The sequence below is a fragment of the Astyanax mexicanus genome, chromosome 9 (genome assembly GCF_023375975.1).
Source record: "Astyanax mexicanus isolate ESR-SI-001 chromosome 9, AstMex3_surface, whole genome shotgun sequence".
NCBI classification, from domain to species: domain Eukaryota; kingdom Metazoa; phylum Chordata; class Actinopteri; order Characiformes; family Acestrorhamphidae; genus Astyanax; species Astyanax mexicanus.
In genome coordinates, this window is record NC_064416.1 from 15,117,190 (window position 1) to 15,131,626 (window position 14,437).

A 14,437-nucleotide genomic window follows, 5' to 3' on the forward strand; every position below is an offset into this window, starting at 1 on the left:
CCTTCAGACAAAGTCTGCTGGCTAATCCTGCTGTGGACTGTCCGAAGGTTTCAATCAAAATGTCCAAAATTGCATTTCTTCATCTGATGTAACGAGTGGTCGATGGATGAGGGGTGGTGACACGGCGGTTCAATGCGGGTTTTCTTATTGTGACATCACAATAAGGGAGCCACCCATATGGCTCAATAAAATTTCTTTTTGTGATCATTTTTCCTCTTGATTATATTCCAGAGGTTTTCAATATGGTAAAATAAAAGAAACTCATCATTTTTAAGTGGTCTCTGATTTTTTTCTAGAGCTGTATATTGCATACATATACTGCACAAATTTGTATTGTGGTCATTAGATGAATCAGAATTTTTTTTTTTTTTTTGAAGAAATGGGCTTCATGTGCACCAGACTAAATACAAAAGCACTGCACAGACTGACAGCTGATCAGCAAAAAGTCTACATGGCATGTCTTGTCATAGGTTATAGGGTTGTGTCAGTGCAGTTGAAATTCATGCAGAAAAGTACCTTCAGATCTTAGAGTTATATTTACAGGGGTTGGACAATGAAACTGAAACACCTGGTTTTAGACCACAATAATTTATTGTCCTGACGGACAGTTCTGGTGGAAACAGAAGAGTCGAGGTGCACATTGAATTCTGCCGTGATTTGATCAGCCGTGGTTTTATGTTTTTTGGATACAATCCGGGTTAGCACCCGAACATCACTTTCAGACAGCTTCCTCTTACAGCGTCCACAGTTAATCCTGTTGGATGTGGTTCGACCTTCTTGGTGGTATGCTGACATTACCCTGGATACCGTGGCTCTTGATACATCACAAAGACTTGCTGTCTTGGTCACAGATGCACCAGCAAGACGTGCACCAACAATTTGTCCCCTTTTGAACTCTGGTATGTCACCCATAATGTTGTGTGCATTGCAATATTTTGAGCAGAACTGTGCTCTTAATCTGCTAATTGAACCTTCACACTCTGTTCTTACTGGTGCAATGTGCAATTAATGAAGATTGGCCACCAGGCTGCTCCAATTTAGCCATAAAACCTCCCACACTGAAATGACAGGTGTTTCAGTTTCATTGTTAAAAGCTGTATATAAAGATATGCTGCTTGAAAATGACATATTTTATTTTATCTTTTTACAAAACAATGATAAACCACATGCTGCATACATTATAAAGACTGTAAAGGCTGTGAAGAAAGGGGAAACAGGTACTGAACTAGTATGCCTGCAGTCCTGACCTGTCTATAAATGAAAACCCCATACTGCTGCAGCTGGACAAAAAAAAAACTGAACTTTGAACACCTGATGACTCCTGCAATGTCTGAGTCTTATTGGAACATACATGGAATTCTTTAAGCACACACACTTCAGTCCAAAGTTCAGGCATTTCCTTACAGTAAAACTCCACCTTCCCATAAGTATAGTATAATATTAACAGACATTCCAGCTCATTTAACCTGTGCTCATCCGGACTTCACCTCTTTAACCTGCCTCTGAGGAATCTGAAGAAATCTTAGTTTTTCCTTCACCAACAATCAGAACCACCAGAACCATCCAGAACAGCCGATCCAGGATAATGAAATGGCGCAGAAATTAGATCTCACTGAGAAGGAACTTTCCTGTCATCTCTGCTGCCATATCTACGAGGATCCTGTGCTGCTGCCTTGTCATCACAGCTTCTGTCAAGAATGCCTGCAGGAGTACCGGGAAAGCAAGAAAACGCTCAAATGCCCCGTGTGCAAGAAACCAGCTCCCAAAGGTTTACCTCCAGCTAACCTGCAACTGCAGGCAATGTGTGACAGATTCCGTCAGGAGAGAAGGAGATCAGCAGAGAGGCACGAGACTCTCTGTGACCTGCACAAGGAGAAACTCAAGCTCTTCTGCCTGGAGGATAAGGAGCCGGTTTGCGTCGTGTGCAAGGAGATGAAACTGCACAGCACACACAACTTCAGACCACTGGATGAAGCAGCAACGGAACACAGGGTGAGTTAAGCAGCTTAAAACTGTAAACTTACGGAAAACCGTGTAAAAACCCTGAGCAACACACATTACTATACGCTTGTAAAAAGAAAGTATACTTAAAGCTCCACTAGGTTGGATTGAGATTTTGTGCTCGTGGGCTCCCCCTACAGTAGAGTGTAATAAATGTTTCAGCCGGATTAGTTTCTCTTTCTCGTTTTCTGGCTTTCACAGACAGATTAGGTCTCTTTCCAACTTCTGCCAGAGTGTCTGTATGTTAGTTTGTAAAGAATGAACCAGTAGTCCTTGTAGAACTGTTAGAACTAAAGGTCGGAAAGCAGGTCGCAGTTCTCGCGAGCGTTGGTCGCGGCCACCTCGGAAAACTTACAGAGTCTGGTTTGAGCTCAGAGGAGCTCCGGCACAGACACGAGAGCACCGCTATTCCTCCTATTACACCTCAATGCAGCGCTGCAGTGAGTTTCAAGCTGTAATTTTACTTCTTTAAAGAGATCAAAAATCAAGAAAATCATACCTAGTGGGGCTTTAAAAGCATTAAAAGTAAAAGTTCAATCAGGTAAAGAACACTAAAAAGTGCATTTTCAATTTAATATGCTCAATGACAATACACATTAAATATACTTAAAGTGTACTTTAGTCTATTTTCTTTCCAGTGTCTTTAAGGTATATGCAATATGTGCATCAATATGCAAGGTAGTACATAAACAATACATGATGTGTAAACAACGAACACTTTTTAAAATCTATTTAAGTTCGAAGAAGATATATACGAAAAAAGCACTCAAAAGCACAACCTAATATTTTTATGTTGTATTTAAATACAGCTTAATGACAATTGAAATACAATTATGTTGCTATAAGCTGTTCCAAAATAGTACATTTACTATGTCAGGATCAGAATCAGAGTTTTTATTCGCCAACTACGAAAGGTACAAGGAATTTTTTTTGGGTGCAGGTAGCAACAATTAAATAGAATATATTAATAGATTGATAAAAAAGAAAAAAATCTGAATTATTAATAAGCAAAAGTCCAATAAGTACACACAAAAGTAACGTAATAGCTACTTTTACTGGGAACTAGTTACATTTATAGTGGAGTAATTAAGTTAGTAACTCAGTTACTTTTTTTGAGAAGTAACTAGTAACTATAACTAATTACTTTTTCAAAGTAACGTGCCCAACACTGTATATGATATAGTGTAGTATAATATAAAATGGTAAAATAAAGTGCAGGTGCAGCAAATACAAGTATGCATTTAAATGTGTATTAATTTTTAATGCTAAAAGTATATATTTTTCAATGTTAAGTATACTTTCAAAAAAATATACTTACATGCACTTTTCTTTTACAATGGTATATTTTAGTAGAGCTATGTACATTGTAATGAAGTTTACTTCAAAATGAGAAGTGATGAGCTACAGTAGTTCAGATTTAACTCAGATTTAACAATTTGTACATACACTGTGGTTCATTGTTGATGCCATATTACTCCACAATTATCCCACATTTAGCAAAAAAAACTGAATTTCATCATTTTGTCATGCAAAAACCTTCAAAAACCTTGGAAGAATGGACAGTTTGTAGTCAGTAGATATTCTAGAGTCTATTGGGCCCCAAGATAAAAACTCACAGGGGGTTCCTCCAATCAGCATTCATTATATGTAATGTAAAAAGATTGTATTCTGAATAATTTTGGAGCATTTCTATTGGTTCTATCTGTCATTAAATGTTGACACAATATAAATAACAATTACCAGATTTACATATTTTATATATCAAAAAGTAAAAAAACATATTAAAGCTTTTCATCTTTCCAGGTGATGCTCCGCTCTAAACTGAAGCCCTTGCAGGAGAAGCTTAATTCATTTTTAAAAGCTAAACTGATTTGTGATCAGACGGCGCAGCACATTAAGGTGAGAAGAAAAAAACGTATTACAAAGCGATCAGTGATGCAATGAATCAATTATCTCATTTTACACAGAGAAGATAATAATGCTCTGCATTTTAGAGCCAGGCCCAGCAAACAGAGAGACACATTAAAGAAGAGTTCCAGAAACTTCACCAGTTTCTACGAGAAGAAGAAAAAGACAGTTTGTCTGCACTGAAGGAGGAGGAGGAGGTGAAAAGCCAAAAGACACGGGGCACCATCAGTAGAATAAACGACCAAATCCTCCACCTGTCCCAAATAATCACATCTACATATGAAGAATTATCATCTGAGGACACAGCTTTTCTTCAGGTACTGTGTTGTTTATGAACTCTAGTTATGGTCTAGTAAAGAGTGTAAAGAGTTGATTCAGGTCTGTATTGGATTACGCTGGATATGATGTAACAGTGAATTTGAGGGTAAAGTGCAGTAGGCTTTGATTCAAGTCTGTGTTCCTTTCCTTATGGCATTAGTGAAGACTAAAGGTACATAAGTGAACAAGTGTTCAGTCAAATGTCCTTTTGGTGCTATAAATAACCAGGTTTTTAAGAATTTTTTGATTAAGTGAGGAATTTCTATACTTTTAAATAGCTATCCAGACTCAAGTTGCTGGACTTGGCAATGCCGAGGAACAGGCTAAGTGCTTGAACTAGTAGCGTAGCCATGGAGGCAGAGGGTACGGCTAAGGCTAGTGCTAGCCAGGAACCGATAAATCACTATTTCCACCGTTATCCAGCTCAAAGTAGCTCTACATCTCTAAAACGTCAAAGCTCTCCAGATTCTAACAAGGAGGTTTGGAGCTACTTTGAGCTGGATAACGGTGGAAAAAACGATTTATCGAGGCAAATTATGCCCCGTTTCGCCCAGTCTGAAGGGTGTTTGGACAAACTGTAATAATTTCTGGATTTTGGAACACTGAGGGAGAACAGAGGTGTGCTATTCATCAAAGGTAAGTAGGTTTTATCATGTTTTACTACAACAAAAGTTAATTTTACACCAAAGTTCTCCTTTAAGAAGGATACTCTGTAATTAAGAATACCTAAGAATAATGGAAAGGCACATTGTATCTATGTCCAAAAAAGTACAGATGTCTGTGATCCCCCCTTATAATAAATGCATTCAGCTACTTATGTTGCACCCATTGCTGACTTGTCTAGTTCCAGCAAAGCTATTGGCACCATACCTAGTGTCAGACTAGGCAGGGCTAGAAGGGTATAAAACCCCCCATGCATTGATCAGTGGATCAGTGGAACTGTGTTCTCTGGAATGATGGTGCTCCATTCAATACCTTTTGGAGGGATAAGGTGGATTGGTAACCATCAAACACCTGACCTCAGCAGAGGCCCAAAATCTCAGAAGTAACAATAATTGAGCTGGGGTCTCTCAATACTTTTGTCCATATTATGTTTATTAAAACATTGTTTTAGGTGGTTTAGGTACCATGTTCAAGAAGAGAAAGTTCAAGTTACCTTTTGTTATGCAAACTATTAAGAATGCTGTAAATTTCTAGGACAAAATGTTCGTAGACAGCTGGGACCAAAATGAATCTGTGACCAGAGTGAAGGAATGAGGAATTGCGAGGGAGAGAAAAAAAGAACCGCTCATAATCCAAAGCAAATCACCTCATCTGTGAAGATGAGACAAGTACATGTGCAGCTGCCAGCAGATCTGGCAGCAGCAGAACAAACTCTGAAGTGTACAGAAGCTTCAGTTCCTTCCAAACACTTCAGAAATCTGGCACTTCACCTTGCAGCAGGACAATGACCCCAACTGTACTGCCAAAGCAACTTTAGAGGTTTTCTGTCAAAAGGAGAATTGGCTTGATTAACAACATCAGACACCTCAACTGAACCCCACTGAAGACAAGGGTCAAACCTAGTTCTCATTTGGTACCTGTGTCACATGATTATCCATAACTCATCCTTATTTATCAACAAAATATATAGATTTTCAAGGCTATGTTATATATAATTATATATGTTTATGTATGTGTATGTCAGTTGTGATAAAGTGCTAGTGTAAGTATCATGTAGCCACATTACCAGTGCCCTACATTAAAGTAGTGTTAAAACTAAAACTGAACAAAATGAAATATTTCACCAAAGGCTGAATTAATTACTTAGGATACACTTCCTGGCCAAAAATAAATAAAAAATCGCCACCAATCTAATATTTAATATTTGATTGGACCACCTTTATCTTTAATTGTAGCACTTATTCACTGTTGCATTGTTTTAAATAAGCTTCTGCAATGTCACAAGATTTATTTTAATCCAGTGTTGCATTAATTTTAAGATCTTGCAGCAGCATTGATGATGGTAGAGTCTGACCACTGCTCAAAGCAGCTCTTCTCCATTCAGCACATCCCAAAGATTCTCAATGAGGTTAAGATCTGGACTCTGTAGTGAACTCTCTCTCAATCCATGTGTGAAAATGATGATCTCACGCTCCCTGAATCACTCTTTCACAATTCCAGCCCCCTGAATCCTGGCATTGTTATCTTGGAATATGCTGGTGCCATCAGAGAAGAAAAAATCCATTGATTGAATAACCTGGTCTATATTCAGTATATTCAGGAAGTCAGCTGACCTCATTCTTTCAGCACATACTGTTGCTGAACCTAGACCTGCAGACCAACTGCAGCATCAACCCCACATCATTTACTTATTTAAATCCAAATAGTGACCCTTTTTTGGCGAGGAAGTGTAACTTGTTTTTTTTTTTTCATTCATCAGATTGAATACCTAATTGTTTTTGCCATTTTAGCCAAATAATTGAAGAGTTAATTTGCAAAAATAAGTAAAAAGATATGTTTAAAATATAACACTTCTGTTTCTGCAAATGATCCCTAGTACAATAAGGGAAGCCGTCCACTATCTGAGAGGTCACAATAAAAAGTCAGACTGGTCAGAATAATTTCTCTTTAATGAATGGCAAAATGCTCCTCACAGTCTGACAGCTGTCAATAAATCCACTCTCAGAGGAAAAGCTCTGATCTTCTTGACGACTTCAGACTCGGTAAATTAGCAAAATATCAAATTGAAACAGTCAATATTTAGTCAGACAACAAGAGGGTGCATGTACTGGCCTGTCAACTGAGTTGGACACCAATATAATACAAAAACGCCACAGTGTTTTGGCTGGTAAGTTTTGAACCATGATTATATAAAGAAGTTATAACAATAAAAGGAAACATATACATTCAGAAGTAGCTGAATGTGTTCACTAAAAGGCGTGTCTTTTAGGTAGTAGACACAAAAGGGTTTGACCTTCACAAACACGTGACATAAAAACACAACCCAGGGATGGGTTTCTCACAAATTCCAAATAAAAATAGTGTCCTTTAGAGCATTTATTTACAGAAAATGAGAAATGGCTGAAATAACAAAAAAGATGCAGAGCTTTCAGACCTCAAATAATGCAAAGAAAACAAGTTCATATTCATAAAGTTTTAAGAGTTCAGAAATCAATATTTGGTGGAATAACCCTGGTTTTTAATCACAATTTTCATGCATCTTGGCATGTTCTCCTCCACCAGTCTTACATATTGTTTTATGATAACTTTATGCCACTCCTGGTGCAAAAATTCAAGCAGTTCAGCTTGGTTTGATGGCTTATGACCATCTCTCTTTCTCTTGATTATATTCCAGAGGTTTTCAATTTGGTAAAATCAAAGAAACTAATTATTTTAAGAGGTCTCTTGTTTTTTCCAGAGCTATGAGTTCCTTCATAGTTTTAATGTCTTCATTGTTAATCTACAATTTACAAAACAATACAAATCAATAAAAATTAACGTTAAATGAGAAGGAGTGTGACCAAACCTTTGCACTGGTACTATATAGTGTAAGAGACAAAGAGACAAATCACAAACTACACACACATAAACTACTGTACATCCCTGTCCCATTATTTATGGCTGCAGTCACTTCACTTTACACAGTACTGAACGTGTGCTCTGAACACATCCAAGATGTTAAAATACATGTTTTTGTTTCTCTTTTGTTTACTCTCATATGCAGAAATACAAAGAAATTGATGACAGGTAAGTCATTTCAACCACTTGTCTGAATAACTTTTATTTTTTAATGGTGTTTGATTTCAACCCAACACAGCTCTAACTCCCAAATGTTCTTCCAGAACTGACTATGATGTACAAGATCCAGAGATCCTGTCTGAAGTTCTGATTGATACGGCAAAGCACCTGGGCAATCTGAAGTTCAGAGTATGGGAGAAGATGAAGGATATGATCACTTACAGTAAGTGAATTAATTTATTGCTTATATATATATATATATATATATATATATATATATATATATATATATATATATATATATATCATAGAAACACTTAGCCATACATGAAGTTACATAGAAAATGAATGCAGGTCATTTTTTACCTATGTTGAGCATTAGAGGGGTAGTGATACAAAAAGAGCTTTTAATCAAAAAGTTAAAAAGGATACAAATAAAATAAGGATGTACTATAATGAAAAAGTAAGTTTACTGAGGAATACCTTGAATACTGAATGATTAAATTAATTTATTGCAAACATATAGAAAATTAAAACTCAGCCGGGTCATTTTTGACCCATGTTATGCATTAGAGGGGTAGTGATACAAAAAGGCTTTTATTCAAAAAGTAAAAAAATTTAAAAATTAAAAAAGGATGTACTATAATCAAAAACAAGTTAAGTGTGGAATACATTAAATACTAAATTAATTAATTTATTGCAAAGATACAGAAAATTAAAACTCAGCCGGGTCATTTTTGACCCATGTTGCATATTAGCTGGGTAGTGATACAAAAAGGGCTTTTATTTAAAAACTAAAAAATGTAAAAATAAAACAATGATGTATAATAATCAAAAAGAAAGCAATTGAAGAATACCTTTAAGTTAATTGAGGGATACTAACTAATTAAATTAGTTTATTGCAAAGATATTGAAAATTAAAACTTAGCCACATCAAAGTGTTAGAGTAGCTAAAAGCATTCAATAGTAGGGGTGTCCACATACTTTTGGACATACAATGTACTATTTGGTACAGAACATTTTGTATGGTTGAAAATCACTAAATATTAATGCATAAGGAGCTTTTGTAGCATAGTGTATAACAACCCCACATTTTTTCATGCCTCCTTTTTTCCAGCTCCTGTGATCTTAGACTCCAACACTGCCCACCGGCGTCTCGCCCTCTCCAATGACCTCACCAGCTTTGTGTGTCAAGATGAGCACAGACAGATTCCTGAAAACCCAGAGAGGTTTGACCATCATCTGTGGGTCCTCGGCTCTGAGGGCTTCAGCTCAGGATCACACTACTGGGATGTTGAGGTGGAAAACTGTAAAGAGTGGGCTCTGGGGGTTGTAACGGGTGCTATGCAGAAGGGTAAGACATTCTTCAGTGGGATATGGAAATGCCATTACGAGAACATTTTGTATGGGGCTAGTTCCACTGGAGGACCCACCGACATCCTCAAAGTGAGGGGGAGCTTACGGAAGATCAGAGTGCAGCTGGACTGGGATGAAGGAAAAGTCTTGTTTTATAACCTCAACAATGGACGACCTTTACAGACTTTTTCACACAAGTTTAGAGCACCGGTCTTCCCTTACTTCTGTAACCAGTGTAAAACGTATCCACTGAGGATTTTGCCAAAGGAGATCTCTATAGCTGTACCACAGGAGTGTAGCGCACATGAACTAGCTTTTCTGGCTACATACTCTACTGCTTAGACTTACAGGTCTATGCCTACTTCAATTCCATGTGGATTCCCTAAACTTTGAAAAGGTTATCGTATTTACATAAATTTGTATTTTAAAGGACCAATGTGTAATTATATTTGCTGTACTAACTATTTTCTTTAACTATGTGTTTCTACTGTCCAGGGAAAAGCTTTCTACTAGGTTTTTGCATTAGTGCATTAGTGAGGTCAGGATTTGGATCATTACCAACCCACCCAATCATCCCCAGTCTTCTAACTCATCAAAAAAGTCAGATAGAGTGCCAGCATTCAAGAGAATGCAGCTCAATTCCTTTGTAACCCCTCAAAACCCATGTTTGGCTCTAGGCTTGGTTCCAATAGGTGCAATGTTGTCTGTTTATCTGCTCTAGAAAGTCTTAGGGCCCTTTTGTGCACTATGCCCAAGGCACGCTGCGATGCTCATTGCTATCTTACACCCCGTCAACAGTCTAATTTCACGCCTTTCATCCGCACCATTAAAATAGCTTCAGAGTTTAGGACTATATTTACGCCAAAGGGTGTGGTGGTCTGGAAGCGAGGTGTGTTCAGGTAAATATCTGGCGTGTTTCTATCTTATCGGCGGGAAATACCGGTGCGCCACTAACTGATTAAAACCCTGACAACAATCAACAGTCAGCCGTGCAAAAGCACCACTGCTAAGCAATCAACGTGCCAAACCCAAAGTACAACTGGCTCTTAAAGGTAATGACAAGTGGCACACTGATTGGTTTATTTCAAATTTCAAGCTCAAAATATTCCCATGATTATTGAGAGAATTAGTACATGCCTTTTGCATGTTTCGAGCCGTGCAAGGTGTAAGACACACCAACGCATGCCCTAAATCAAGCTGCGTGATGCACAATTGACCGGTGCAGTATAGATCACATAAATAAGGCCCTTAGTGTTTTAGTGAATGCATATGTGCGTGCATTTGCACATCTGAGACAGCCATAGGGGCTCCTTAAAGTAGGTAAATGCATTTGTAACAACTGATCTCTCCACACATTTGTACAGTATAGCGTATAGTGTATATTAAGAGAGCTAGGCCTCATGGCTGATAGCAGATTTGCCAGGTTTGTGCCTCTTGAACACAACAAAATAGTATAACAACATTGAACTCAAGAACTGACAATTCTTACATAAAAAACTACAATAATCTTGTTACTATGCTAAAAAAAATAGGCTATACTATGCTATACAAATCAGTGCCTCTTAGTAAACTGGCCAATCAGAGCAAGCTTATTAAATGATTCACTTTTATTTATTCACCATAACAGGAAAATAACAGGGTTGTACTGTAAATTGGAGGGTAAAATGACATTTGAACATTTTTCCACCACACCAAAGCCACAAACGTACTATTAATATGTCATATAGAAGTTTAAAATACTGAATAAATATATTCTATGGTATATTTAAAAGTGAGAATCAGATATTACTCACACTACACATTACGGTAGCTGTGATGGTGGCTGGCATTTAAAAAAAAACAGTTATTTACAGTTATTTATTTCATTCATGAGCTGTCGTCATATGTCAGGAATGGTATATTAACACTGAGCACTGTATGGCATTTTCTGTCAGTGAATGACATTAAACGTGTGGCATTTACCTGCCGTTCTGCCTTTTGTAACGCTGCTGCTTTGTGTTTACTATATTCCATTTTATTTCAGAGTAAAATACATGTTAGAGATGGAAGTAAAAAGCTTTCACAATTCTATTTCCACTATATTTTTGAACATACAGGTTTAGTCACTATATCAGGCATGTTTCTTGCATTGTCGAGCTCTAATACTGTCACATCACAGCAACAAAGCAGCTTGTCAGGCACGGTACTGAAGACCTGAATAAAATGACAGCAGCAGCAGCACTGTAGAGCCTGATGAAAAGGATACTCATATCGATCTCCATTCAGACGGAGAGATTGAGAGAGAGACTAGGACTACCACATGGGGATCAGCATCAGGCCAGATAGACTTTCCAGATGCAGTCAGTTTCTTTTTATTCATTCTGTCACTCAGTCATGCTTTTTCTCTCACTACAGTAGCCATTATTACAATATACAGCTGTTGTAGCATGAATAATAACAGTGTAGTTAACAGGTTATTAATTATCTATTGAATAATAGAGGGATTAAAAGACTTTTTTTGCAGTAATTTATGTATGTATGTGCAGAAAATGTGCTGAAACTGGAAATGTAATCAGTTTGCATGCCAATTTTCTTCCATTTAGTGGAATGTTAAAAGGATTACCCACTTTGTTCATGCCGGTACAAATTATATTCAGATTCGTAGTACACATAAACATGTTTTATTCTGATTTAGCTATTAGTCAGATTATTTACAGATTATTAGACTGCATGTAAACATGGATACTGATGTTTGCTTATGGAAGCTGATCGATCAAGAATATGGGTGCAGTGGACACTTTTAGGTACTGGTTGATTGGAAATCTTGTAGACATTGAAGGTTCTCCACACTCACAGATCTCAGAGACAGATGGTTCTTGCATTGCTTGAAGGACACTTTGAAGCTTCTTTCATTTTTTAACAGAAGTGTACACAACATATTTTAGGTCATTGTCTCATATTTTAATAGCAAATAATAGAAAACGTTTTGGCCATTTGCAAGTTAGCAGACAGTTCCAAAAGAGCTAACCCAAACAATGTGGAAAGACACAAAAAGTTAAATTATACAGCTCTGGAAAAAAATAAGAGAGCACTTAAAAATAATGAGTTTCTTTAATTTTACCAAATTGAAACCCTCTGGATTATAATCAAGAGGAAGATGGATGATCACAAGCCATCAAAACAAGCTGAACTGCTTGAATTTTTGCACCAGGAGTAAAGGCATAAAGTTATCCAAAAGCAGTGCGTAAGACTGGTGGAGGAGAACATGCCAACATGCATGAAAATCGTCATTAAAAACCAGGGTTATTCCACCAAATATTAATTTCTGAACTCTTAAAACTTTCTTTGCATTATTTGAGGTCTTAAAGCTCTGCATTTTTTGTGTTATTTCAGCCATTTTTATTTTCTGCAAACAAATGCACTAAATGACAATATTTGTATTAGGAATTTGGGAGAAATGTTGTCCATAGTTTATAGAATAAAACAACAATATTAATTTTACTCAAACATATACCTGTAAATAGCAAAATCAGAGAAACTAATTCAGAAACTGAAGAGATCTCTTAATTTGTTCCAGAGCTGTATAGTAGTAGTCTCCTATGATTAAACTATGTAGGAGTTTTGTATTCATGTGGAATGGATGTACACACTAAAATCGATGGACTGGATCCCTTGAATGATTAGACAGTAAGTACTTGGATGTTGTAGATGTAGTGTGGGCTGAGTGCCAGTGCTGCTGGAAGGACGCTGTAAGGTTAAACCCTAACATTCAACAAAAGAGACAAGGAAAGCATGCTCGTTCACAGCCAACAGCAGGTTTGTGAAGCAAACATATTAAATCCTTAACTGTCACTGTGCCCAGAAGCTGGTAAAAGGTCTGGCCGCTGGGAAAATGGACTTGGAGTCAGGATTGTGTACACCGTGAACGTGCTCAGAACACATAGTTTGTCAGCAGGCTATGACTGGTTGGACAGTTAATTTAAGTTGCACATAGTGGCACTATAAAATCATTGGTTAAATAAAAAGAATTAACCCTGGTGTGGTGTTCGGGTCTGTGGGACCCGTTTTCGTTTTTCATCAAATGATACTAAAAAATGTTTACTAACTCAAACTCATTGGCATTGGCTCATTTTTTGTGAAAAACATATATCAAAACACATTTTCGATAAACACACACTGTACAATTAATGTAAAATTGCTTAGTTTTGCTGAATTAAATACAAGTAACAAAGTAAACGAGTAACAAAAATATGAACACCACACAAGGGTTAAAAAAGGGTTTGTGGGGGCAGATTAGTATAGGGACTGGCAATTGAACACTACACTAATGGGTAGGGCCTTCCTTTGCTCTCAAAAAAAATTGTGGCAAAGATTCTACACAATATTGACGATAATCATTTGAGATTCAGTATGTTCATGTTTTTCCACATTTGAAGGGTGTTTTATTGAAATCAGATATTTGTATTTATTGGAATCTGGTGAGGAATCAGCCCAAAAAGTTCACTGAAATCATTGTTCATTGTCATGTTCATGAAACCACACTGTAAACCCAGAAGTTGTTTGAACTTAAATAAATTAAGTCTGTTTTACATAAAATTGGAGATTTCTAAACAACACTCAACTGTTTTGAGTTAGTTGAACATTCGTGGGCACATATTATACACTTAAACAGGGATCTTTGAGTTGAACCAACTTATAATAACTGAGTTTAGTCTGTTGCCATTAACAGCTTCTTTTCCATTGGCTTCTGTCACAATCTATTTGCATACTGGGTGTGTCCAACAGTTTCTGACTAACACTCACCATCAGTGTGTAGTGATTCACCCGGGGCTACCTTAGGTAAACTTGTAGATCACATATTCTGATTAAATGTTTGGTCTTTGTGTTGTAGCTGTAGAACAAGCATCATTTACTGAGCTGCAGTAACTCTGTGTTCTCACTGTGCTCTCAGTACTTATAATTCTTTACTGTTTTCTTTCATCTACTTTTCTATGAGTATTTAAAAAATAGTTGAATGAAACCAGAAAGAAGAATAAATACAAGTTCAGGAAAATATTAATTTTAAATATATATGTAGATGTATTTGTTAAGTTCATTGTACTTAAAATTATGTTACATGAACTTAAAATGTATTAGGTAATCGGTTACAACAAAA

The 14,437-nt window shown here is 36.8% G+C and overlaps 2 protein-coding genes across 3 annotated transcripts in view; one reads left to right on the forward strand and one right to left on the reverse strand.

The window, feature by feature from the left end:
* shank3a (SH3 and multiple ankyrin repeat domains 3a) overlaps positions 1 to 14,437 on the reverse strand; it is a 475,306-nt gene that overhangs the window by 396,631 nt on the left and 64,238 nt on the right. The gene's annotated exons all lie outside the window — the stretch shown is intronic.
* Positions 1,453 to 11,359, forward strand: LOC103028908 (zinc-binding protein A33). Its single transcript, XM_022679551.2, has 6 exons — positions 1,453 to 1,992; positions 3,805 to 3,900; positions 3,996 to 4,226; positions 7,934 to 7,956; positions 8,052 to 8,170; positions 9,065 to 11,359. Exons 1-6 carry the CDS (start codon positions 1,591 to 1,593, stop codon positions 9,643 to 9,645), a joined length of 1,452 nt encoding a protein of 483 aa, XP_022535272.2. The 5' UTR covers positions 1,453 to 1,590; the 3' UTR covers positions 9,646 to 11,359.